General features: G+C 43.9%; 1 protein-coding gene across 6 annotated transcripts in view; it reads left to right on the plus strand.

Moving 5' to 3' along the window:
• The first annotated feature begins 14,974 nt into the window (after positions 1 to 14,974).
• Positions 14,975 to 27,694, plus strand: part of CA8 (carbonic anhydrase 8 (inactive)) — an 88,190-nt gene continuing 75,470 nt past the window's right edge. For 4 of the 6 annotated variants that reach the window (XR_014790108.1, XM_084849460.1, XM_084849463.1 and 1 more), the window contains exons 1-3: positions 14,975 to 15,107; positions 17,722 to 17,875; positions 19,448 to 19,639. Coding sequence is in view for 5 of the 6 variants with exons in the window: in XM_084849460.1 (XP_084705586.1) it covers positions 17,800 to 17,875; positions 19,448 to 19,639 (268 nt within the window). In the remaining variant the exon portion in view is untranslated. Of the gene's footprint in view, positions 15,108 to 17,653; positions 17,876 to 19,447; positions 19,640 to 27,694 lie in introns of those variants that run through there. The other 2 variants (XM_084849464.1, XM_084849459.1) reach the window with 2 other exon arrangements.

A 27,694-nucleotide genomic window follows, 5' to 3' on the forward strand; every position in this document is an offset into this window, starting at 1 on the left:
AATAAATATACCGTCAGGGCCAGAAATATTGGCAGCTGCAGTAAAGGCCTGGCAAAGCATCTCGAGGGAGGGAACTCAGGATTTGGCCATGTCCACGGGTTCCAGACTTCACGCAGTCATTGACCGCAAAGGATTTTCATCCAGGTATTAAAGGTGATCCTTACGTTTGAAATGATATTGGTTTGTTCCATTATTTATGAGCCACCAAGGACGGGTGTGTGTGTATGCCACTGGCTGTCCTTCCTAGGGTTGGCGGAGAATTTCTCCCCGAAACTTCGGGGGGCCGAGCGCCAACGTGTTCGGCCCCCCGAACAAGTTTCGGGGAGAAATCCTCCGAACCCCCCCCCGCACCCCGCACCCCCCCCCGGGACGGGACATACCTTCGCCAAATGTCCCTCCTGGCGGCAGGTCCGGCCGGCGGTTCGGCGGGTGTTCGAGCGGGGCGGGAGCGGCAGCCGGTCTTTCGACCGGCTACCGCCGCTGCCATTGCAATAAAAGAAAAAAAAAAAAAACGCCCCCTGATAGGCTACGTGACGATTAACGTAGCCTGTCATGGCTAGATTTGCAAAGTCAGCCGTGATAGGCTACGTCAATCGTCACGTAGCCTATCATGGGTGACTTAAAAAAAAAAAAAGTGTGTACGGATAATGGCGGCCCCCATAGGGAGTCGCCATTCCCGTTCCTTATTTGGTCACTGTAGTCTATGTAAAGATTTATGTAGACTATGGCGAAAATAAGGGCAACGCTATTTGCGTTGCCCTTATTTTCGCCGTAGTCTACGTAAACATTTATGTAGACTACAGCGACTAAATAAGGAACGCGAATGGCGGCTCCCTATGGGGGCCGCCATTAGCGTACGCGCTTTTTTTTTTAAGGTCACCCGTGATAGGCTACGTGACGATTGACGTAGCCTATCACGGCTGACTTTGCAGATCTAGCCGTGATAGGCTACATGAATCGTCACGTAGCCTATCAGGGGGCGTTTTTTTTTTTTTTTTAACTTTCGCGTTCGCGGCCGGGCGAGGCGGGAAGCCTCCTCCCCGGCCTGAATTTCAGCCGGGGCGAGGCGGGAAGCCTCCCCCCCCCGGCCTGAACTTCGCGGGGGGAGCAGCGAAGCGCCTCCCCCCCACCGCGAACGTCCTTCGAGGACAGGTAAGGGACTTTCGTCCACCCCTAGTCCTTCCTGAATGGTTAGTGCCCCACTTTTGTCAAACCCCCTGAATTACAGCTCAAAGTCCTGACTTTGCTCCCATCTGGGTGTGTTTCCTTTCAACTTCAATGTGGTGGTGTACAGAGGCCAACTGCCAAAACAGTTATCCTTGTTCCAATATTTCTGGCCCTGACTGTAGAAACACTGCACCCAATAATCTCTTTTCCTTGACTTTCTGATCAGGGATAACTGTTTTGTCTCATTGGTTTTCACTGTTCCCCAAGTTTCTGCTATATTACTGTTCTGATTTAGTACCAAGTACTCCAGTTTCCCCCTCTTGGTTTTGAGGCTTCTGGTGTTAGCATATAAATACTTATATATTGACCTGGTTCATACATAATGACAGCCTATGGGTTGTTTAACCCATGGGCTGTTGGGGACAAGTGGGAGAGAGAGATGTGCTACTTGCAACATGCCCACCACTTCTGCTTATGCTCAGCAACCCACAGTCAGCTCCTTTGTAGGTTGGTGAGCATGATGTCTGAACCTGGACAACCCAGTGGTTAACCCAACGACAAACCATGGGTTAACTGCTGGGACTAAACAACCCAGCAGTTTAGTTTGTTTAGGGACTAAACAACCCAGTGGTCTAGGTTCGCACATTGTGCTTGGGAACCTCTGAAGGAGCCGATCATGGGTTGCTGAGTATAAGCAGAAGTGGTGGACACACTGCAGGCGGTGCGTCCTCTCTCTCCTGCTTGTCCCCAGCAGCCCCTGGGTTGTTTAACTGAGGGTCTGTCCTCATGTATGAACTGGCCCATTGTGCTCCCCTCCAAAGGGGCTTCTCATGTGCAGGAGTCTTTGAATTCCTTAAACTACTGCCCTTTCTTGCGATACGCTCACTGCCACATTATATCCTATCTCTGCTTGCAGGACCAGAATAATTTACACCATCATTATGAGGGTTTGCCATGCTATCAACAGACAATGAGGGATGGTTTACTCAAATTATTATTTTGGGATGACATTTGGAGAACCTGAAGCTTAGGAGAATCTAGAAACTTAACTAGCACTACAAAACTAGTCAGTGTGACTTCCAGTATTTTGGGCAACTTTGTTTAATATGTAACATGTAATATCTGTATTTGGGGATGAGTTGTTGTTTTTGTTCAGTCGTTAAGTCGTGTCCGACTCTTTGTGACCCCATGGACCAGAACACGCCAGGGCTTGTCCTCCACTCTCTCCCGGCATGTGCTCAAGTTCATATTCATTGCATCGGTGATGCTATCTAGCCATCTCATCCTCTGCTGTCCCCTTCTCCTTTTGCCTTCAATCTTTCCCAGCATCAGGGTCTTTTCCAGTGAGTTTTCTCTCTGCATTGGGTAGCCAAAATATTTGAGCTTCAGCTTCAGTATCTGTCCTTCCAATCAGGGGTAGGCAACATGGCACCCTCAGGTGCACTGGAGCTGGCCATGACGCTGAAGTGTGCCCATGAGGACCACTGCATGGTCCTCTACTCACCACCACTGCCCCATCATCTCCCAGCTAGCATGCTTTTCCCTACCCCTGTTCAAGTCAATGGAGTAATACCACCCATTGATTTGAACAGAGGTGGGGATAAAAAAAACAGCTGGAAGAAAAGCGGGATTCCAGAGCATGGGGGCAAGAAAAGTGAGAATCCAGAGAGGGCCTAAATCCATTCCTAGTGTTTGTTCAAGGTGAATTCTATATTTTCACATCTATTTTCTTGAAGGTTTAGAATGTAAGGTCAAAAGTCTCTATTTTTCTACTCATCAGTCTTTTCTGCCTATAGTTTTTGCTGATGTAAATTGCTACATTGAAGTTCTGTGAACGAATAGGTCCAGAGGTCCTGGCACTTAGATTTCCCCTAGCATCTCAATTAAAACAATCTTTTATTACATGTAGTTGTTTGGGCACTTTACCCTTACATTTTTTAATTCATTTGGACCTTAGCCCAATATGAACATTCCAGAAATAATCAAAACTTTCATGTACCTACAGCAGTACTTTCTTCATTTCATCAAATGAAATATCAATAACCCAAATTACATTTAAGATAAATCTGATGTTCTCAAACCACTGTCAATCTATTTTAGGGCACTGGAAAAGAAGGGAACAATACAAACCTTTAAAAATGGACTCATGAGTGAATATTACTCAGCCATTTGTCATTGCGTTTAAATGTTATTTCAGCTGATTAAAAAAAAATCTTAAGCATTTTTTGTTTTTTGCTGCAAGATGAGTAGAGCAGGTCTATATGGAACTATGTGATGAGCTTTGCGATAATACTGAGCTGCTTTTGTTGCATGTCACCAGTGAGATTTGGGTAACCCCAAGGTAAAAGCCCTATTCATGTGTTGCTCATCTCTAGGGCACTCATGGGGTGAGGGAATGTGACCACACTGCTGACTCCACCCCTGATATTGCACCCCTGGGCCAGCTCTGCCCTGTGACATCCATGTGTTGAACACAGTCATCTGCAAAGGAAACACTACACATGAGCAACTCCTTATATGTAGGAGTTCCTTTGAAGATGACCACACTCAGGGCATGGATATGAGGTGGGGCAGGGCTAGCCCAAAAATACAATGCTGGGGGCAGGGGCAGGACCATGGCCCCACTCCTCCTTCACCATGGCAGTGCTTAACACATGAGTAATGAGTGAATAGGGCTATTGAAGCATTCAGATCTGGACAAGTCTCTACAAGAAAGGAAAGGAAAGGTTCCTCTTCTGCAAGCACCGAGTCACTACTGATCTCTTGAGGGATGCCATTTTTCCTCGGCGTTTTCCTGACAGACTATAAAGTGGGGTGGTTTGCCATTGCCTTCCCCAGTCCTAACTACCTTTCCCACAGCAAGCTGGGTACTAATTTTACCGACCTCAGAAGGATGGAGGGCTGAGTCGACCTGAGCCGGCTACCTGAAAAACAGCTTCCGCTGGGATCGAACTCAGGTCGTGGGGAGAGTTTCGGTTGCATTACTGTCACCTACCACTCTGCACCACATGAGGATCTACAAGAAAACCAACATGTAAATGTGTATGGTTGCAATGAGACAGACCCCTTTCAATGAATTTCAGGCCTCTGTATGCATCTCCCCAAATGTGGGTGCAGATATTTAATTCTATTCTGCTATTGGTATTTATTTGCCATTCATTTGGATTAGTAAATGTCTGTATACAGATTGGCACATTCCATCCTGTGTAATAGAGGCTTTCTGGCAATGCCAAACAAGGAGAGGGTATCCCTGACATTCTGCCGGCATGAGGCAGTGGTGGAAGCATGTCCCAAGATGCATTGGTGTAGGAAGGCTTCCACCAAATTCTAATGTTGTCCAGCCAGCATGCCTGGGGCATAGGATTATGCCCTAAATCATCTAACTGATGTGTCCAAGGAGAGATACAGCAATAGTTTTCTGTCAAAAGCCCTTCAGAAGGCTGTTGTCCATTTATGCTAGCAGTGGTTTATGTCTTGGATCGGGCATCTCGCTCCCATTCCTGGCCTTCAGTGCTTCATAGGGAAGCCCTAGATTATTTAATTCTATTATCTTGCTTACCCCAAGATTAGTGGGAGACAGCTGAAATGGCCAGAGCTTTTTTCTTTTTTCCTTGGCCAATAAACAGAATCCTGGATTGTTTCATCAGGGTTCTAGTTTGCTGAACACTGTCTGTATGAACAGTATCAACATTATAGAGACATATTTATTTGAGAGGTAAAATTACAAAAACCAAGGAAATCTCATTCTATTTGATTAAAATGGGTGATATTTCTTCTCTGTGCTTAAAAGCAATATAAATAGAAATAATGAGTGGTATAAGTACAGCCTCACTATGACCTGATTCACACTTAATGCTAACACATGGTTTATTTAACCCATGGGTTGTTGAATTCTGGGTTGTCATGTTCAGCGAGCCCAGCAATGCTAACAAACCATGATTTGTTAACCACGAACCATCCAGAAAGAGAACCCATGGTTTGTTAATGGATTGTGAACTCTGGGTTATTTAAACCATGGGCTGTCATTCCATGTGAACCCAGAAATGTGAGTTGTTCATAGGTTGTTTTGCCAGGCTATAGAAGTAGCAGGTAAAAGTAGTAAAAAACAACAACCAGTTGCTCTAATGTCAGTACTACAGCACCGCAAAGGTGTTTGGGATACAGGGAGGGAATGGGTGAAGGAGGAGGAAAAACAAACAACCCAGGGGTTGAGAAAATAAACCATGGTTTGTTTGATCATTAACCAGACAAACCTTCAGTAGGGAACAAGACATGGATTAACCATGAGTTAAATAAGGGGTACAGGTCCTCTTTCAATCTGAGATCCAAATGCAATTTCAGAGAAGCTCTCCAGGGCCGCATGCCAGTAGTGGGCGAAGCTGAAGGCAAAAGGAGCAGGGCCATAATACCAGCATATTTTAGTTTACAGCTCTTACTGCCAGTAGCGAAGCCTTAGGAGAGGCCTTTCAACCATTCAGAACGGGGAGAAAGGTGAACAAAAGCCAGGAAACCACCAAACGATCAGCAGTTGGGAGAAAGGGGTGGGTTTTCTGCATTAAAGAAAAAGACAGAAAACATGGTGAGAAAACACAGGACAGTCATGAGCTGAAGAGGATGTCATCTGGACCACCTGTAAACTTCCATGAATGAGGCAGAGCAATTGCGCCATAAAAGCATAATCTGGGAACACCCTCAAATTCTGACTATTCCATAGTCACAGGATTTGGCTTTTTGATATTAACTGCTTGAAGGAACAAGTGACGAAAAAGCAACATTCAAAATCTGGATTCACTTCTTAATGCATTTTTTTAAAGTTTAGTACAAAGGAAAACATTTAGGACGCATGCATTCTGAAGGCAATATTCAGTTTTGCATTCTATAGTATGTTACAGTTTTGATACAGACCTGTATCTGGTGATATTGGGCATTTCTACACCAGCCTAAAATCCTGCATTTAAAACGGGGCTTTCCGCTTCCATTTTAAATGCAGGATCCCAACTGATTTCCTTTACACGCACTTCCTTCTCTGTAGACGGCCTTTCCCATAGTTATGTTTCCATGAAGAGGCATTACACACGCTCCAGGTTCAGCGATACTTGCTCCTGGGTTCCCACCCCTTTCCCTCCCCTTGCACATTACTGATGGATGGGGACTGACACGCGGACAGCCTCCCACTAATCTCCCCGGGCCCTGTCTCCCTCTTCCATGCTTTTGGCCAGTCCCTGCTGCTTTGGACAAATGCAGCAGCAGTCGCAGCAGCCCTCTGCCACCATGCACTGCCGCTCTGCCGCTTTGTTTTGAACAGGCAGGCTGAAAATGGTGAGGAGCCAAAATGGCGCAGGCGTGGGAAGGCTGGATGCCCATCAGACCTTCGTCACCACCTTCGACATCATGACCACACCCCCAATGACCACCCACAGCTGCCTACCCTCAGCACTTCATTCACGCTAGGAGAGAAATACAGTACATGGGGAAGACTTGGTGCTCCATTTGCGCATATCTGGAAAAAGACCCAATTTTTTCCGTTGGAGGAAAACACGGGATAGGTGGGAAGAAACAGTAGAATAATGACTGGACAATGACAACGTCATGTAATAGACCCACACAATTCAGTGAGTGAGCAACTATGAATGCGCAATAAACTTGAAGTGTAGAGATCCCCATTGTGTGGGGAGAATCATTTTTTTTTTAAAGGCCAAGAGAAGGTTTGGAACAGGCAAAGTCATTTAAGGTTTATTACATGCTGCTAAACTAATGTGAAGTCCCCATACTATGATGAATGGGGCAATATGACAATTGATCTGGTGATGAAGGGCAATGTATTTTTAAGAGCGCGGCTATGATGTTGATAAATATGCAATTTCCAATGAAAGCCTATTTGTTTGATTTATTAACTAATATTAAAATGATTTAAATGAGGAAATGGGGTTAATACAAGCAATCAATCCTGTTGGATTTTCACTTCATAACTCTGCTTCTGAAGATGTGTTTGCCAGGAGAACATCTTATGACAAAAGCCTCTTGTTATACTGAACAGCCCCTTTTTAGATGTGAAGTTCTACTGAAAAGTGTGAACAATGCAAAACACAGAGATGGTGTGTTTTGCACAAGTGATATACAGTGTTTCCAGATGAGGCCTTTAATTGTGCAATTGCGTTGCCTGATTCACAGAATTTTATAAGGGGTCCAGATGTTGTCATCTTCTATTTGTAATCCTCCTGTGTTTTTCCCTTGCTTCTTCTGTCTGTTTTCTTACCACAGAAAATCATTAAGGAGGGAATGATGGAATCGCGGCACAATTCTTTTGATTGATAGCGCTAGGAGCCCTCTATCTGGAAGCACCCTATGCCTGGAATATCTACAATCTTTGTTCATACGCCGGAGTAGTATTTTATATGCAACATGGAACTGCTACCAAAAGTGACATCCTCGAAATCTGCCCCTCTCCCATGTATATTTAGACATCCCTCACCCAGCCGCGGTGGCTTAGTGGTTAAGACGCTGAACTGCAGACCAGAAGGTCGGCAGGACAGCAGTTCGAGATCTGAGTGCTGCGTGACGGAGTGAGCTCCCGTCTTCAGTCTCAGCTCCTGCCAACCTAGCAGTTTGAAAACAAGAAATTGCAAGCAGATAAATAGGTACCGCTTCGGCGGGAAAGGTAACAGCGTTCCGTGCACCTCGGTGTTCAGTCATGCCAGCCACATGACCACGGAAGCGTCTTCGGACAGCGCTGGCTCTTCGGCTTAGAAACGGGGATGAGCACCGCACCCTAGAGTCGGACACGACTGGTTGGGGACACCTTTACCTTTACCACCCTATGTTATAACATCATTACATTTTGCCCCCATCAGCAGCAGTAGTGATGTGGTACAAGAAATTCACAATGGGCCAGTTTGCACAATCGCAGCAACCCTACAACAAACTGTGGGTTCCGGGTGGTTGGTTAACTACCACAACCACCCACTCTTGCCAGGTTTGGATGTCACAACAAGGTGTGCATGGTGAAGGTAATTCCAGCATTCCATGCTGGAATGCATGGGGGCGGGGTAATAAGTCACCATGTCTTATTAACCACCCTTGTTTTGTGCGAACTCAGTCAATGTGATGACATCATGTCATAATACAGGCTTGGTGTGCCTAAACATTATGGAGGAGACTGGAAAAGCTCTACATGAAGATGCTGTTTTTGGTGGCAGACTCATGTTATATAGAATGTGGAGATCTAGCTATAAAAGCTAGGGATGGTGATATGCCTTGGATCAAGAGAAGTGGGGATGAGTTAATGGGGAGCATGCTCTTTGTCTTACAACCAGCATGGCACCACACTGGGTTTGATGTGGCATGCAGCTGCAAAGGCTGGAGTCTTAGTATTTCCCCCTAAATTTCAAGAGTTTTTTCCTGCAATATAATTGTTCCATTTCCTGATCAGCAAGTGGTTTTAGTAGAGGGCTACTTCAAGAAAGTAGAGTCTAGTGACCCAAAACTCCAACCCCAACCCTGTTTCCAGTTTGGCAACTGGGGAGATGGCACCTTTCAGAGGACCATAAGCTGCCCCTTGTTGACCCCTTTTATACTTTACACTACAGTCCAAATTCAGGTATATTGTGTGATTATCCTGAGAAATCGATTGTGCCAGGCAAAAGCATCCCACCTTTCTCCCCACACTATGAAACTGAAATAATGTTCTATCTGTATTTTATATCTTTGGATCTACCAGTAAGTATTTCAGTCAATAGAGCATCTGTTTGGCACACCTGCTCCTCCGGTGGAAAGAACTCACAAGAAATTCCACATGTTCTTACTAATAGTAAGCTACTGAAATTGGAGTAGAATATATAGATGGCTGCTACTATCTGAATAAAATAATAGTCTTAACAGTTTCAGCAAGCAGAGTAGCCTGTGCTTTCTCTTGTATCCCATGCCCCATATCAATATCCATTTCTTCCCCTTCATAGGTTTATCTGTTTATATAAAATACATTCCTTTGTAACTATTAATTTACAACTGCTGAAACAGTTGAAGATGAAAGGAGCATCATAACCCTTTTTGAAACACACAGTTCCTCACTTTCGGGGCAAGATAAAGTGTAATCGCAGTGATTATCATATGGCTGTAGGTGCTGGCCATGGAACTACCATTTTGTGGACAATTATGTGCTCATGATTTTGGAGCCACATTTTTATATGCAAGGATTTCCCTTCGGCTGCTATTTTCAAGCACTCTAGGAAAGCTGTGGCTAAGAAGAAATTGGAAGAAGGAGTTGATATATAATAACTATCTGGACATTTAAAGAAAATGTTCTAATGAAGTGGAGGGGTAAGAGCTGCCAATATAAGTCAACTCATAAATAATAATATAGTTTGAAATATTTTGAGAACTTAAACAAGAAATCCAGTTGATAATATTTTGACATAACACAGGTGTTTGTTTTTTAAACCCATTCATTTCACCCATCATTTCAGGGAACATTACTTGTAAATATCCCTTCTTTTGGGGGTAGATGAGCTTCTAGGAGGGGGGTGCTGTCATCTTTCAAACTTGCTTTATGCTTCACTGAGCTGGTTGAATGCCATTAGACTTCCTAGATCATGTGCATGCTGGCCATGAATGCTTCCTTTGTCTTCGCAGCTGAGTGTGGCTGCAAAGCCAGTAACCTGATAGAACTGCTTTTCATTGCTGATCATGGTTTTAACAGCAAAAAGTTACTCTCAATTGAACATATACTGAGCTTGTTCTTATTTAGAAACACTTAATATAAACTAAATGTGATAATTATTAAAAGGGTTTGTATGCCATAGTTAAAATGTTTTGTACATCATGAGGCAGCAGTGTTGCACAGAAGCTGTTCAGGCAATCTTTGTGTACTTTTCTTTAAAAGGGGGTGGAGTTTAAGTGAAAATATGTAGCTGCGAAAATGCAATAGTGATCATTGTGAACCATTCTGGAAATTTTGAATCAATCAAAGATATTTAAATCAATGAAAAGTTTAATTATGGTCATAGACCAGCATAAATCCAATTAAAACCATAATTTAAAACACTAGATCAACATTTATACAATCTTACTCTCATCTTATCCTCATCTACATTTCTTTTTTTTCCCACAAAAACTCTATTATTTACAGAAATAAAACATAAAAGTAACTAATATAGAGATTTCCGTATATCAAACAATAATTTTGCTCTGATCTGTACATAAAACTGACAGTACAATAAGACATGTCTAATAGATTCACCCTCTCCAACCTCACAAGGACATAAAGGTACAGCGAAAGGAGTACCCTGAAATCTTCCTTGTACTATTACAGAGGGTAAACATTGAACCTAGCTAATGTCAAAACATACTTATATTTAGAAAGATTTAACACTTCTAAATATTTTGCCACTTTGATCCCCTAATCTGGATTCACACCCACAAATAATGGGGACCAGGTTGTATTTCTTAAAGATTGGAGAATATTTAGTATGTATCCAAAGTTACTCTTGCCCCCAACCCTTTCAGAGAACCCGCCTAAGCTTTCCTGGGCCCCTCTACGCCAAAGCCAGTCTGGAAGTCTCAAGTGGAGATACAGGTAAAATGCACCCTTGGGCTCCCTACATAACTGCCATTCCTGACTGATATGGGGATAGGATGTGATTATCACTGGACACCAGCCTTTCTCCTTTGCAAGGACAATACTAGCCATTTATACTTGCTCCCCCTTTTCTAGAGGCCAGCAGCATCCCATGCAGGCACATCTCCCTCTATCCCACCTCTGCACATTCCTCAACGTGTTCCAGGTTACAGCAATAAGAATATAAAAACAAAAGCAGAGCCATGCTGGATCAGACCAAGGGTCCAGCATTCACAGTGGCCAACCAGCTACCCATAGGAAACACGCAAGCAGGCCATGAGTGCAATAGCACTCTCCTGCCCATGTTCCCCAGCAACTGGTGGACATAGGCACACTTCCTCTGATACTGGATGTAGTTTGTGTTCTCAACCTGCGACTGTTTGCCTACAGCATTTGCTGTGTCTCAGCCAAGTTCCCTTCACAGCCCTAGTACAGCCTTGTTGGGTGAAGGGTGAGTGATTCTTTTGTAACATTGCTTTTTTTTTTTTAATTTTGAACTGAATGTCAACTGTGTGCTAGGTGTTGGTACATAAACAATTTATATACTAATACAGGGCACACACCCACACACCAATGGCGCAGAAACCATTTTTAGCTTAATGTAAGCACAAACAGTTGAATAAACATTGTAATGTGATCTGGCATCGTGCTTTTTGCTGGAAAATATTCTTGAATATGCCTTGCTGTTGAGAGTGTGCATATGGGGGAGGAACAATCCTCCAAACTTTAAAAAAGAAAATCCACACCACTACCCACTCCAAAAACTAAATCTTAATCAAGAGCACAATTGTGTATGTGTGTGTAAAGTAATTAAAAAACAGCTATTAATCTGCCTGCAAATTTATTTAAACTTGCTTATGCCTTTCTTGTCCTGTCTGACAACTTTGTAGTGATGGGGCACGTGGGTGGAGATCATTGGGTACTTAGGAAACTGTCAAGAAAATTCGTGATAAACAGCTTCCTAAATTCCTAAGTTCCCCTTGAAACTGATGTCCTTACACCAGTTTGTCTCCCCACACACAGACAACCCAGTTTACATTTTCATGTTCATTTCCATGTGTCAGTGACTCGGTATGCAGTTTTAAAAGGTGAGAGACAGAATTCAGATGTTAATATACAGCAAGAGAATGCAGATATAGTGAGCCTTGTGAGCTGTGATATACTTGTTGCACATGGCTCTCTCTTTTTATATAGGTATTGTGCAATACCCTCCAGAAAGTTGGTGTTTTATTTCCGGCATGTCAACACGAAGGTTTACTGTCACTGTGAAACTCTGTTCATCAATATTTTTATAATGCTTATAAACTGTTGAGTAAATTAATGTATGGAAATATGACATCTCATCCTACAGGCAAATAAAAAGAACCCACATAAAGCTCTCATTACTTGTGCCTGCTCTAAAGGCGTTTCTACATGAGGCTTTTAACCTGCCACTTTACTGAGGCTTCTGCTTATGGATTCTTTGTGGACTAAGATTGGTTCCTTTACATATGTTTTTTTTCCAGGGGGTTTCTTTCTCTGCCTTTCTATATGTTCTGCTACGTAGCCACTAGGTGGCGCTGTTGTATAGCAGAATTGTGCAACTACACTAGAATTCATTCTGCCATTTCCAGATAATACTAGATTTTCCTTGATTTAAAAAAAGCAGCAGAAATTGTTGTCAAGAACAGGAGAGGCCCTGGAGGATGACAACATCGTGTAAAGCACCCACAAACTACTGTGAGTGAGGAATAAATGCCTTGTATCGACAGGCTCTAAATATAAAACTGGATCATAAAGACAACCAACTAAAAAGCAGACATCAGCTCTCAGATTTTTAATAGTTATAGTAAGTATAGTATAGTATAGTATAGTAAGTATAGTTATACTGTTAAAAGTCCAAGAATTGTCATCTGGCCTATGAAGAAGTGGAGCACTAGTCCAATTTTAGTCTATTCTGCCTCCCAGTTTAACCAGAATAGCAAGCTACTGGTTTCTGTTAAACCTTCGGATCTGTGCAGGAGGGATCTTTGCTGAAGTAGATGGCCCCTGTTCTTTTACAGCAGGGGTGGGCAACACGCAGCCCATTGGCCGCATACAGCTCTCCAGGTGGCGTTTTGCTGTCCCCACCAGATCACCTGCTTCCATGGCATGGCCCCCACTGGAATTGCACAGCCAGACTCCCAGCAATTCTTCTGGGAAACAAGGTGCTCAGGAAGCACACACCTCATTTCCCAGCAGGATCACTTGTGGCGGCAGCTGCAGCAAGGGCAGACTGCAGCCCCCAGTGGGTTCCATGGAGTCCGATGTGCCCCCCAACCCGCTGCAATCGTCCAGTCCTGCTCTATAATATGACCGTGTCCAGATTTACTGCCTACCTATAGTTTAGCATTTCATGTAAGAGCCTGCTTCCCTTTCCATCTCCTTAAACGGAACACCATTCGCCATTTTGTCCCAACCTGATGAGACAGCAAGGGGAGAAAAGATTCATTTCAGCTTGCTGGGCCAGAGCACCTTCCTACGATACTGGGAAGTGGATCTTATTCCTCTGCTCCAAAGTAATGTCTGAAGCAGCAGATATCACTATGAACTAGATGAACTAGATGCACATCTAGTGCATATTCCTGTGGTGTTGTGCAAGTGGCCACCAGTTATTGTTCAGAAGTGTGGAAAAAAGATGAGCCACATGGGCATCCACATTTTGGATGCTTCTGCGTCACGTCCTAAGCAGCTGTCAGTCACTCTGTGAGTCCTTCCTCATAAGCTAAGTACCACCTTTGTTCCCACTGGCGTACCCAATGTTTTTGTTCAACAAGCAGCTTTTTTCCTTTTTCTTTTTTTTAAAGTCCATGGTTGTTAAAATTGGTCCACAGTTGTTATGTAAATTTAGCTAGAACAGGAGCCAGGCTAAGAGGCGATTAATCCCAGTCTTTCAGATCTTTTTCTTTTTAGTTTTAAAAACTGCACTCCTATTATATGGCCTGTTACTCCTGCCTTTGGGCAGTTCACTTGATTCTCCAGATTCTTCCAGATAGAGTAATCAACAATAGGGCTGTTTCCTCAGGTAATACTTAATTGCTGACTCTGTAACAATCAATAGAAAGACCAGCTGAAGCCAAGAGTGTCTCGACATGACCTGATTAGTCTCCCTAATTCTTTCAGGAATCCCATCTGGCCTTCAACTTGATTAAGATTAGGCGAAGGATCTTGCAGTACTTCATGAATGCAGTTTTGTTCTGAAAATCTTATTCCATTCCTCTCCTTGAGTTTGAATCACCGTGCATTTCTTGTCTTGTTTCCTTCCTAGAAAAACATCATATTTTTGTAGGAGTTCTGCCACTTCATACCCTTCATCCCCTCCCACCCCTTCTCAGTGTTACAGGGACTTTGTTTCCTCTTTTATCTGTCTTTTCTGCGACATATTTTAGAAACAGTCTTATCTCCCTTCATGCATCTTGCCAAAATGAATTTGTTGTCATTTTACTTTCAGATTTAGTGCCACGTTGTAAAATATGGAACCCAGAGTGCTTCCAGATTGGGGGGGGGGGGGGCTTCTAGTGCTACCTGTTGGCATTGTGCAGCTATTCCATGTTTTCCTCCTTAATCATTTTTTTTTTTCTGATAGGAAAAACAGTGGAAGAAGTGGTGGAAAACATAGGAGAGTTACAAATGGGAGATGATAATGTCTGCATGCACCCCTTCCCCCGGTAAAATCCTGTATTTGAGGCTAGGCAATTGCAGAATAAGAGCCTCATCTGCAGTCTCAGTCACTACTTGTGTGTATACTAGGGAAACACAGTAACCCATCTAAAAACCCCAAGGATGTGTCCTTCATATCTGGTGGGATGCATATGTATTTTGCATTTGGGTATGCCCGAGTACCCACAGACAAGTGAGAGTGGCTTAGGGTGTGTAGTATAGCCAATGCTTTCTTTTTCCTTTAGAAAAGCAGGTTTGGGAGGAAACAACTGAGAGCAGAGCAATTTTGTTCCCCCCAAATTTCCATCCCCCTCTCAGTATTTAAAAAAAATCCACAAATTTGAAACACCCTGGAGGAGAAAAAGCCATTTGTGGGGGCAGGATGGGGTAAGCAAAAGGCAGGTACAGAAATGGTTAAGCACTGCTTTTCCCATGACACTCCTTCATTCTCAGTCACCACCTCCCAAGGTGTTTTTTCTTTTTCTTTTTAAAGTGATAGGGCTCCGCTACTTGCATGAGTACATATCATGTATTTGTGTGTATGTGGGAAGAGTACAATAAATTTTCTCCTGAGTTCTGCTCCAGCCAGGAGATAGCCTTGAACGGCCAATGCTTTCTCCTTCATCATGAAAAGCCGCTATGATATAAGGTATGCATTTCTATTAAAAAGTAACTCTTCCAAGCTTTGTTTGCACAGTCCCACTGTCCTTATGGCCATGCAAGCTGCAGTTGGGCACAAGCTTGCTTAATGCTAATGGAAAAAGATGAATAACCGCTTGGTTCCAAAAGGGTAAAATTAAGCTTCAGCACGTTGACACAGTTCAGTAGTGTACTCTTTGATCAAAGAGCAAACAACAAAGGTCCTGCAGAAAGAAGTCTGTGTTGACATTTGTGTCTCAGATTTTGGTGTACTCCACCATCCCCTTTACACAGGGCCGGCCCTACCGTGAGGCAGACTGAGGCAGTCACCTCAGGCAGCAAATTTTAGGTGTCATAAAAGGGCAGCAAATTGTTAGTTATTTACCTTGTGGTTATTGTATTTCTACTGCCATGGAGGGGGAGAGATGCTTATGGCATTTTCTGCCACATGTACCAAAACAATTCCACTAACTTTGGGTACTATGCACCTTGACTTGGGTGGGTGGGGGCACCATTTATTGCTCTGTCTCAGGCAGCAAAATGTCTTGGGCTGGCCCTTCTCTTTAAAAATGTAAGTGCACAAGTAACATTCTCTCTAGCTCTCAAATTGAACTCATATTTCTGCAATGGAGGCTGGTGTCTCCGATTTCAGTGGGGCTGTGAATCCATTCTGGGTTTCAGTCAGAACCAGCCAGAACTCTAAAGGAGCTATCCAAGGTGCTGAACCCTAGCCCCAATACATTTCTGACCAACTTCTATAGCTGCTGTATAAACAATCTGCTGAAAATCTGTCCCCCTCTTAAGCTGTGTGCAGTGTGTCTACAGGTTTCACAGCAAAGATACATGTTAAGAAAAACTTTTGAAGTGGCTCAGGGCATTGTGCAACTTTGCTATGAAACAGCCATGCCACAATCCTTTTTATGATCTCTGTAGTGTGTGTAAAGGGCTATGCAGGGCCTTTTGCAGGGATCAGATGCCAACCTGATAACTGTCTTGCAATTCTCCCAGAGCTGGGAGAGAGGTCTTGGGAATACAGTAGAGGCTGGTTTTGCATTATCAGGTCCATTTCCAGTAGGGAAGATCCACTGTGCCAAACTTCCCCATGCAAAAATCTGTAGGGTGTTCTGATTGTGGAGCCAGAAAGCCACTGCCAAGGAAGCTGCTTGTCTGGAAGGGCCAGAACATGACTGTGAACTCTGGCACAACACCAGAAAATGCATCCCTGACTCGAAAAGACTGATATACACTGCAACAGCTAGGGAAGATGACAGTTCATAATTTATGGGTGGGAAGGTTTTTGGTTTACTTTGTTTCTCACTAGAACCCTGAGATCTACCATTTAATTTGATTTTTTAAATATCATGTATGTGTGCGAGTTTGCTTATATGCGGAAATGTAAACTTTAAATAAAAGTTGTGGATATTAAACAAAAACAACAACAACCTGGGGCCAAGTACAAAATAGTGGCTCAAAAAGGTGGACGATGGGTGTTTCCACACAAGGCTTTGATCATGAAATTGCCTTGCCTCATTCACAGAATGTTATAGGGTTTCCAGATGATGTCCTCTTCCACTTGTAACTCTCCTGAATTTTCCCACTGCTGCTTCTATCGTTTTTCTTACTGCAGAAAATTTGTCAAGTAAGAAAAAACAGAATAGCTGCAAAATGCCTTTTGGTTGTTGGTACTAGGAGCCCTCCATTTGGAAGCACTCAAAATATGTACACTAGGTTTTTCCCCTGGGGTTTTGATAATTATGGGGACTAAAATGTTGCTTTCTTGATTTTAGCAGCCTACTTCTGGAGGAGACAAGAGCTTTTTGATAAAGCTATTGCTAAACCCTCCAGAGTCAGGAATCCTTGTTGATCTACTGCAAATCGCCTGGAGATCTACCTGTAGATAGTGACCTACCTTCTGCCCGCTCTGGCTTAGAAGCCTGTCCTGATACAGCTGGAGGGCACCAGGTTAGGAAAGGCTGCTCTGGAAAGGCAGCCCTGGGGCTTGAAAGAAGCACCTTTCTTTGTTTAAAAAAATGTGAGTGAGTTTTAGCCAAGGAAGATTCCTGGGGGTGCCAAGAGGCACTCCAGACGGCAGAGTAAACTCTTGTTACTCTGGCGTAATACAGGCAATGCTTTACAACATACCTTCCATCATTCCTTTCACATTGCACTTCTTTGTTCTTCTTTAACCCAGTGCATTTGACATGGAGGACATTTCCTACCACAATGTTGTCCGCTCAGCCACGAGTCCATACACAGTTTGCCAAGCACAGACACACACTGTCTCTTTTTATAAGATCTGAAAAAATACAGATCTCACTAGTGTCACCGCCTCCTGGAACATCTGTTTTTCTGTGTAGCCAGTTTGCCTGTCTTCGATGCCTTAGGTCTATTTTCTCCATTCCTTTCTCTCTGGGTGCATTATTTTTTCACCCTGTCTAATAATAATCTCAGCCCAGGATGATCTAAAAACACATTACGTGACAGGTTCTCAACAACCAACCAAGCTGCCTGGTTCTGGCATGTGTTTGTCATACAGAGTCACAGACTAGCCGTTCTGCAAAGTAAGGCTCCAGCTCCTGCCTCTCTCCCTCTCCCTCTCCCTCTCCTCTCTCTCACACACACAGTCCGAGGAGAACAGACTTCCGCAAGACAGTCTCACAGAGACAGCCAGAGCGATCAGAGGGGGAGAGGAGCGCCTGCTAATGGCTGACAGCTACATTGAGGAATCGGAGCTCTTTTCTGAGAAAGGGGAGACTGTGGAATGGGGCTATGAAGAAGGTAAGGAGATTGGGGTTTGAAGCTGTGAGTTGCTAGGTGGGCTAAAAGAGGGAGAAATTTTACTTCGGGTGTGTGTGAGAGAAAGCTCTCTCTTCACATTTACAAGCACACATTTATTCTTACCATCAATACATTTTAGTAAAACTACCTGGGTATCAGGTGTCCTTTTAGCATACAGACATTTCATGTTTAGAAGCAAAATGTTTTCCAGGAAAAAAGTAAAGAAGCAATACCATCAACTGAACCTAAAAGTGATTTATATTTAGGTTATTTAAAAAAAAACACCCCCACATACGCATATAAACCAGTAAGCGAATGAAGTGTTTACATCGTGAGCCCCTCTCTTTCTAAATACAAAAGATGCAATGAAAACCAGTAGCTTTTCCACAAATAAGTTCCACATTCCCTTGCTGTGTTTGAAACTCAAACACTGTAGCTCTGACAGCACTGCTGACCATACACAAAAAAGATGGATTGCTTTTGTTGGTTTTTACTGTTCAGTGAGCACAGACTGTGGCAAGCCAAAAGGATTTCTAATCTCTCACCTTTGATAATCCAAGCTCTATTTAATAATGTATGTGGCTAGGGCTCAGCGGGGTTGGATCCTGACTTAGTCAGACTGAAGAGGAGACCCACTGAAATCAATGGGACATAAAAGCTAGTCCTGGATCCAAGCCAGGATGTTTAAGCATTGCTTAAAAGAAGCACATTGTAGTAGGTGCAAACAAGGTATTAGTTGTAAGCATGGTCTAACCTTTCTCCCAGACTGAAGCCTTCTGATTAACTCAAAAGCTTGCTCACTCCTCTGATCAGTTGGTCCTGATACAGACACAGCACAGTTTCTCTTACAGTACAAGCCTATGCAACTCTACTGGGAGGTAAGTCCTATGGAGTTCAGCGTTAGGGTTGCAGCATTAAGAACATGGTTTTTTTTACTTCCAGAATCATGGCTTATAATTGAATTACATGCTTGTAGTTGAAGAGGCATTTTCCTTCCAGATCAGACTGATCAGTGATCATGGCAAGGGCTTTACATTCCTCCTTGGCACATAGGAATGCTCACTGACCTAAAGAGAGCAGGAGATCTTTGATCAAATATATTCCTTTCCCTAATGAAACCACTGGCATGGACTACCTAGACGTGTCTTTGCATTTAACATGCCTGATTTTACAAATACAAGTAGCAGCTGCTGGGGTGTGTTTGTTGATGATTATTGGGATTGCAGCAGGCAGGGAGGGGGAGGGGAACGTAACCCTTTCCTCCCATGCTGCAGTCCTGACAAAAATTGCTCCTATGAAGCTGCCATTTACGTGGGGAGGAAATCCACATTTGTGCAAAGACACATTCAATATCACACTTAGGGTGAAAAGTAGTTTGGCCCTGTTCTGTGCTTGGGACATGTTAGAAGGATCATAATGGTCTGGGCTAAGCCTTTTAAGAATTTTGAGAAACATGTAGCAATACAGGAAGATAGACTAACTATCTTTTAGGTCACTTCTAGCCCATGATTCTAAGAGCATATGGAAATATTGTAACATTTCATTTCAGTCTAATGAATTTTCTTTTTTCAGGAGTTGAGTGGGGGTTAGTTTTTCCTGATGCTAATGGAGAATACCAGTCTCCTATTAACTTGAATTCAAGAGAAGCCAAATATGATCCCCTTCTACTGGAAGTATGTTTATCACCAAACTATGTTGTGTGCCGTGATTGTGAGGTCATCAACGATGGACACTCAGTTCAAATCCTCTTAAAGTCCAAATCAGGTATGCTTTCCCATAGTTTATGGTTTGTCATAGGATATGTCCAGACCAGCAATCCTCTAACATTTTAAAATTATTATTATTGCTATTATTACTACTACTGCTGCTATCAATATTGGACTACATAACATACATTAACTCAATAATCCTTACAAGCACCATGTCAGATCAGTGTTGTAATCCACATACAGAAATATAATACATAAATAAATCCCCATATTACAGATGTGAAGAGTGAGGCTGAGAGACAGTGGCTTGCCGAAGGCCACCTAGTGAATTCATGGCTGAGGTGAGATCTGACCAAGGAATTGCCTGGCTCAGAGCTCACACTCATGGCTACGACACTACATGGGCTGTCATTTCATTTCATCTTTAACCAAGGGACACAACCTTGGCTTGGTCTTTCTGAACTTTCTTTGAGATCTCTCTGAGAAATCCCAGAATGCAGATGCTTCTCTGTAGCATAAGGATGAGAGATACAAGTGATCAGATGGTGGAAAAGGTTCCATATGCTTTCAAGACAGGAGTGGAGTGTAATGCTCATGTCTGATCCTTCTGGCATTACAAAGATGTGTGTTTTTGGCCACTTTCCTTATTCTCAGTGCATTAATTAGGGAAATGTAATGCTAGAATTGGCCTCCAACCAACAGAACAGTGACAGAAACTGACTTGTAGAGAATGGGCAACAATTAAGGGGTTCCTTCTATGCTCTCCTGCTTTCATGTGGACATCCTGCTCCTAAATAATGTGGAACTGGCTCTGTGTTTTCACTTTTGTGCAAAGGCGAATTCCGCAACTTACTGCCGTATGCTGAAGTATGATACCAGCATTCAGATGTAACAATATGTAGAAAGTTTAGCATTTAACATATTCTTGGCCATCTTTAAATGTTATGAAGCAGCTGGGGAACAACAAGGAAAAGTCCCACCATGAATATAGCCAGCTGGTCAGCAGGAAACATTTGTCAATTGATCTTGGACTAGAAACTTGGTTGGGAAGAAAGTTTGATGCATTTCTTAAGGTCATTTCAGACATTCTCCAGAAGTGACAAGACAGGAAGCATGAGTGACTTATGCCTCCTGTTCCTACACATCCTGGTCCCATCCAAATTGTAGAGAGGCATATATCTTTCATAGGAAAATATATTATGATATTTGTTGTGTTGTTGTTCAGTCGTTCAGTCATGTCCGACTCTTCGTGACCCCATGGACCATAGCACGCCAGGCCTTCCTGTCCTGCGCTCTCTCTCGGAGTGTGCTCAAGTTCATATTCATTGCATCGGTGATGCTATCTAGCCATCTCATCCTCTGCCGTCCCCTTCTCCTTTTGCCTTCAATCTTTCCCAGCATCAGGGTCTTTTCCAGGGAGTTTTCTCTTCGCATTAAGTGGCCAAAATATTTGAGCTTCAGCTTCAGTATCTGTCCTTCCAAAGAGCAGTCAGGGTTGATTTCCTTTAAGATTGACTGATTTGACCTTCTTGCAGTCCAGGGCACTCGTAAGAGTCTTCTCCAGCACCACAGTTTGAAAGCATCAATTCTACGGCGCTCAGCCTTCCTTATAGTCCAGCTCTCACAGCCATACGTTGCTACTGGGAAAACCATAGCTTTGATTATACGGACCTTTGTCGGCAAGGTGATGTCTCTGCTTCTTACTATGCTGTCTAGGTTTGCCATAGCTTTCCTCCCAAGGAGCAAGCGTCTTTTAATTTCATGGCTACAGTCACCATCTGCGGTGATCTTGGAGCCCAAGAAAGTAAAATCTGTCACTGCTTCCATCTCTTCCCCTTCTATATGCCAGGAAGTGATAGGGCCAGATGACATGATCTTAGTTTTTTTAATGTTGAGTTTCAAACCAGCTTTTGCACTCTCCTCTTTCACCCTCAACAAGAGGCTCTTGAGATCCTCTTCGCTTTCTGCCATTAGGGTGGTATCGTCTGCATATCGGAGGTTGTTGATAATTCTCCCGGCAATCTTAATTCCGACCTCTGATTCATCCAACCCAGCATTTCTCATGATGTACTCTGCATATAAGTTAAATAAGCAGGGTGACAATATGCAGCCTTGTCGTACTCCTTTCCCAATTTTGAACCAATCGGTTGTTCCATCTCTGGTTCTTACTGTTGCTTCTTGACCCTCGTACAGGTTTCTCAGGAGACATGTAAGGTGGTCTGATACTCCCATCTCTTTAAGAATTTGCCAGAGTTTGTTGTGATCCACACAATCAAAGGCTTTAGCGTAGTCAGTGAAGCAGAAATAGATGTTTTTCTGGAATTCTCTTGCTTTCTCCATGATCCAGCGAATGTTGGCGATTTGATCTCTAGTTCCTCTGCCTCTTCAAAACCCAGCTTGTACTTCCGGTAGTTCTCGGTTCATATACTGCTGAAGCCAGTCTTGTAGGATTTTGAGCATCACCTTGCTGGCATGTGAAATGAGCGCAATTGTACGGTAGTTTGAACACTCTTTGGCATTGCCCTTCTTTGGAATTGGAATGTAAACTGACCTTTTCCAGTCTTGTGGCCATTGTTGAGTGTTCCAAATGTGTTGGCATATTGAGCGCAGCACTTTAACAGCATCATCTTTTAGGATCTTAAATAGCTCAGCTGGAATATTGTCATCTCCGCTAGCTGTTGTTAGTAATGCTTCCTAAGGCCCACTTGACTTCACTCTCTAGGATGTCTGGCTCAAGTTCAGTGACCGCACTATCATGGCTATCAGGGACATTCAGATCTTTCCTGTATAGTTCTTCTGTGTATTTTTTCCACCTCTTCTTGATCTCATCTGCTTCTGTTAGGTCCCTGCCTTCTTTGTCCTTTATCATGCCCGTCTTTGCACAAAACGTTCCCTTGAGATCTCCGATTTTCTTGAAGAGATCTCTAGTCTTTCCCATTCTGTTGTTTTCCTTGATTTCTTTGCATTGTTCATTTAAGAAGGCCTTCTTGTCTCTCCTTGCTATTCTCTGGAACTCTGCATTCAGTTGGCTATATCTTCCCCTTTCTCCCTTGCTTTTCGATTCCCTTCTTTCCTCAGCTACTTGTAAAGCCTCATCAGACAGCCACTTGGCTTTCTTGCATTTCTTTTTCTTTGGGATGGATTGAGTTGCTGACTCCTGAACAATGTTACGGACCTCCATCCATAGTTCCTCAGGCCCTCTGTCTATCAGGTCTAATCCCTTCAATCTATTCCTCACCTCCACTGTATATTCATAAGGGATATGATTGAGGTCGTACCTGAATGATTTAGTGGTTTTCCCTACATTCTTCAGTTGAAGCTGAAATTTTGCAACAAGAAGCTCATGATCTGAGCCACACAGGTCTTGTTTTTACTGACTGTATGGAGCTTCTCCATCTTTGGCTGCAAAGTACATAATCAATCTGATTTCGATATTGACCATCCGGTGATGTCCATGTGTAGAGTCGCCTCTTGTGCTGTTGGAAAAGAGTGTTTGCTATGATCAGCGTGTTCTCTTGGCAAAATTCTATTAGCCTTTGTCCTGCTTCATTTTGTATACCAAGGCCATGCTTGCCTGTTATCCCAGTCATTTCTTGACTTCCGACTTTAGCATTCCAATCCCCTATGGTGAAGAGGACCTCTTTTTTTGGTGTTAGTTCTAGAAGGTGTTGTAGGTCTTCATTGAACTGATCAACCTCAGCTTCTTTGGCATCAGTGGTTGGGGCATAGACTTGAATTACTGTGATGTTAAATGGTTTGCCTTGGATTCGTACTGAGATCATTCTATCGTTTTTGAGATTGTACCCCAGTACTGCTTTTCCCACCCTTTTGTTGACTATGAGTGCTACTCCATTTCTTCTAAGGGATTCTTGCCCACACTAGTATATATGATGGTCACCTGAATTAAATTCGCCCATGCTTGTCCATTTTAGTCTGCTGATTCCCAAGATGTCTATGTTCAGTCTTGCCATCTCATGTTTGACCACCTCCAGTTTACCTTGATTCAGTGATCTTACATTCCAGGTTTCTAAACAATATTGTTCTTTAAAGCATCGGACTTCCTTTTCACCAGCAGAGACATCCACAGCTGAGTGTCCTTTCGGCTTTGGCCCAGCTGCTTCACTCTTTCTGGCGCTACTTGGAACAACAAGGCAGTGATCCATGAAGGGGATTATGAGATTAGATTTGGACTAAATTGCTTTTTAGGGGTCTCCCAACTCTGTGATTTTTTAGTGTTAAGAGTGGGATATGTTAAACTTGTCAAACCAGTAGGATTGCTGGGGATTTCCTTCATGGCCTTGGCTGAGTACCTTTTTTGTTATGGAGATTGCTTTCAATACATCGGGCTCCTTCACAGGGAGCTTTTAACCTGAGATTGAGATTGCTCCTTCACGGAAGTTTGCGGGCTCTTTACATGATGCCGTCACCCTGCTGTGACCCTCCAGGGCGTCTCCTGCACTAAATACCCTTTGTTCCATTTTTAAATAGATCGCAGATAATGAGCTATCAAATTAACCCATTGTGTTCTGCTTCAGTTTCCTCCGTGAAAAGAGTTAGAGCGGCAAGAAGAGGCGCAAGATCAATGAAAGATCATGGAAGACTCAGATACGGGGAGAAGGACTGGGGAAGGGGAGTGGGGAAAGGAAGCATGTGTAAAGGGAGTAAGTTGTGATCCTGCATTTAAAATGGGAGCAGAAAGCCCAATTTTAAATGCAGGATTTTAGGCTAGTGTAGAAATGCCCATGGACTCTTTTGGAAGGAGAGAGCCATTTGGGAATCAGGGCTTACTTCCCCTCTTCCAGCTATGGAATGTGCTAATTCAGTCTGTGTGAACAAAGAAAGCACCTTAGGGTTGCAGGTGAGACAGTCTGAGGAAAGGTCAGGGCTGGGGGATTTATTTGGAGCTCTGAAGTAGCTGGGCAGCCCACACTGGAAATCTGATGGGGGAGCAGTGTCTGTTGGACTGATGTAATGCTGTGAACCTCTACCTATGCTCAACCTGTATATGTGTAAATAATTGCAAATATTACAAAACACCCATAAGACTCCTGTGATCTCCTTCAAAGGAGACCAACCTGGGGTAAACACAGAATCCCTGAAACTTCAGATATTGGAGAATTTAGGATAGAATGCACATCTCTCCTCAGAGTTGTACATATCCTTCCTCCACTGATGTGACCTAGAAGCATGGGGAGAGGAAGCATGTCACACATTCTTCTCATCTCACCTATTTTGGAGAGTGTCTGTAGTGATCCATAGTATTTCACTATCAGGCACTGAGGGCCGCTGAAAATAGACATCACCGACTGTTCCATCGCTGCTAATCATGCCGCTAGTCATTCATATAACGTATCTGCGATCTCATTTTTAAGAGATATTTGAATAGATATTGGTATATCTCGATTTATGATATTTCCACTTTAAGTCATAGTTTCATAGCAAAGAGAGATGCATAGTGTGGCAGTAGGTGGAAATGTGCACATTCTGAAGATGTTTTATTCACTTTCAGAGGAGTAGCCTTATTGCAGTGAGGTAGATGAAGAGTCCTATAACACCTTAAGGGCCATCTGATTTGTTCCAACATGAGTATCTGATGAAGTAAGCCTTCATCCGATTATGAAAGTTTCTCCTGCAATGAATGAGTTAATCATCAAGATGCCAGAGCACTCTTCTTTAGTTACTGGTTTGGCATTTTTCATTGAGCTATCAAAGGGCGAAAGAACTATGGCTGTTTGCCTTAATGGCAACACTTGTATAAATAAGATCCAAGGGAGATTGGCACTTTGCCTTAGACCATGACATATCTCCTTAGCAGGAAGCAATGCGTACTACAGACTTCAACACTTTCTGTCCAAATGTTTCAAACAAGCTTTCCCGCTGAGCAAATTAGCTTATTTATGTTTATACAGAATGAAATACATGAACCTTCAGAAGCTGAAAGTAACCATATATTTATTCACCTCTACACACACACGCACACAGAGCACAATGTAATACTACAATGATGCAACCCCCATTTTGTCTCCAGCTCTATTCGTTTCTTGTTTTGACCCTGCCCACCGCTGACTTGCGGCTGGCAACAGATTACCCTCCAAGGAAACATGGCCTCAAGGGAAGGTCCCCACCAACCCCACTCTAGATAGACAGGAAGTGTCAATTTCTATAAAGAGGGGAACAAAAGACAGTGACTTGCTTATTTAATGCCTTGTCTATATAAACTAAAGATAGCAACTATCACTTGATCGTCAGCCTGAGCCTGCCAGTAGCTGTCAGGAGCACTCTGGCAGCTTCTCCCAGTAGACTCCAATAGCCAACTCAAGACACAGACGAAAGGATTTCTTTTCAAAGCTTTAATCCTTTTACAACTTAGTGTCTCTTTCAGATGCTAATCACCAGCGACTAAAGCAAGGAACAGCAGGGTAGCCTAAGCTTCAAGTAGTCAGTTGATCCCCGTTTGAAAGAGAGTCACTTGAAGACCCAGAACTTATGGGGTAGGGAGAGATCCTCCCTCTTTCCCTTGGGTCCACGGGAGGCGGCCGATGCTTGTGTGCCAAATGGGCGCTACGCCTCCTTTCTGCGCCCTCCATCGCTCGTCGCTCTTTGCGTCTGTGTCGAGCATCTAAGAAGCCCCCCTCCTGTATTCCCTCACTACCCGGGTCGCTCTCTATCTCTGGAATGCTGGCAGGAGAAATCTCTGCCAGGTGCTGAGCCTGTGAGGGATGAGCTGCCCCCTCTCCCACGGATAGCTGTTCCTCCTCAGAATCCGAACTGCTCTGAGGCTCTATGGGCTCAGTTTCCACCCTGACATCATCCCCGCTCCTATGAGGCCCCCCCTCGTGCTCCTCCTCTGGGGCCCCAGGTTTGTGGGGGTACAGCTGGTGGAAGTGCCTCAGTAGCAACGGAGCATGTACATTTTCCGTGGGTTCCCAGGATTGCTCATCTGGCCCGTACCCCTTCCAGTCCACTAGATATTGCAGGCGGCCGCGAGAAAGGCGGGAGTCCAGAATCTCTGCACCCTCAAACTCCTCCTCCCCCTCCACTAGCACTGGCGGCAAGGGGGAAGCCAACCGAGCGATGAGGGTCGCCAGAAACCGGGGGGACAGCAAGGACCGTTGAAAAACAGGATGGATCTTCATGGAGAGCCAGGCGAAAAGCAACAGGGTTAATCTGGGCCGTAATCTGGAAAGGCCCTGTGCGGTGAGGCGCGAGCTTCCTTGCGGGCGAGTGAGAGGGGAGGTATTGGGTGGACAGCCAAACCCAGTCCCCCAGTTTCAGAGACGAACCCGGCTGGCGCCACCGGTCTGCAGAGGCCTTGTAGGTAGGGATGGCAGAGAATTCCGCCACAGATCTCGGTGAGGCTGAATGCCAGTGCATTCGGCCCCCCGAACTCTGTGGCGGAACGGCCTGCCCCCCCTGCCCCCCCGCGGATCCCCCCTGGGACAAGACTTAACTAGGGCGGTGGCGGCTGCGGCGGCGGCAGCTGCGGCAGCTGGTCTTCTGACCAGCTGCCGCCGCCGCCATTTCCAGTGTTAAAAAAAAAAAAAAGACGTGATAGGCTACATAAAGATTTACGTAGCCTATCATGGCTAGGTTAAAAACAAAACAAAATGACGTGATAGGCTACGTAAATCTTTATGTAGCCTATCACGTCTGACTTTAAAAAAACACACACGCGTATGCAAATGGCGGCGGCTACAGCCGCCGCCATTTGCATACCTTATTTTGGCCCGTCTTAGTCTACGTAAATATTTACGTAGACTAAGATGGTGAAAATAAGAGGGAACGCAAATAGCGCCCGCTATGCTATTTGCGTTCCCCTTATTTTCGCCATCTTAGTCTACGTAAATATTTGCGTAGACTAAGATGGCCAAAAATAATGAATGCAAATGGCGGCGGCCATAGCCGCCGCCATTTGCGTATACTTTTTTTTTTTTAACCCATCCATGATAGGCTACGTAAATCTGATTTCGGTGTCGACCGTCTGGTGAAGTCCATGTATAAAGTCGTCCCTTAGGTTGTTGGAAGAGAGTGTTTGTTATGCACAGTGAGTTGTCTTGGCAAAATTCTATCAGCCTATGTCCTGCTTCATTTTGTTCTCCCAGACCATGCT

The sequence above is a fragment of the Heloderma suspectum genome, chromosome 4, assembly GCF_057233095.1.
Source record: "Heloderma suspectum isolate Gila_16-S chromosome 4, 16-S_ref, whole genome shotgun sequence".
Classification (NCBI taxonomy): Eukaryota; Metazoa; Chordata; class Lepidosauria; order Squamata; family Helodermatidae; genus Heloderma; species Heloderma suspectum.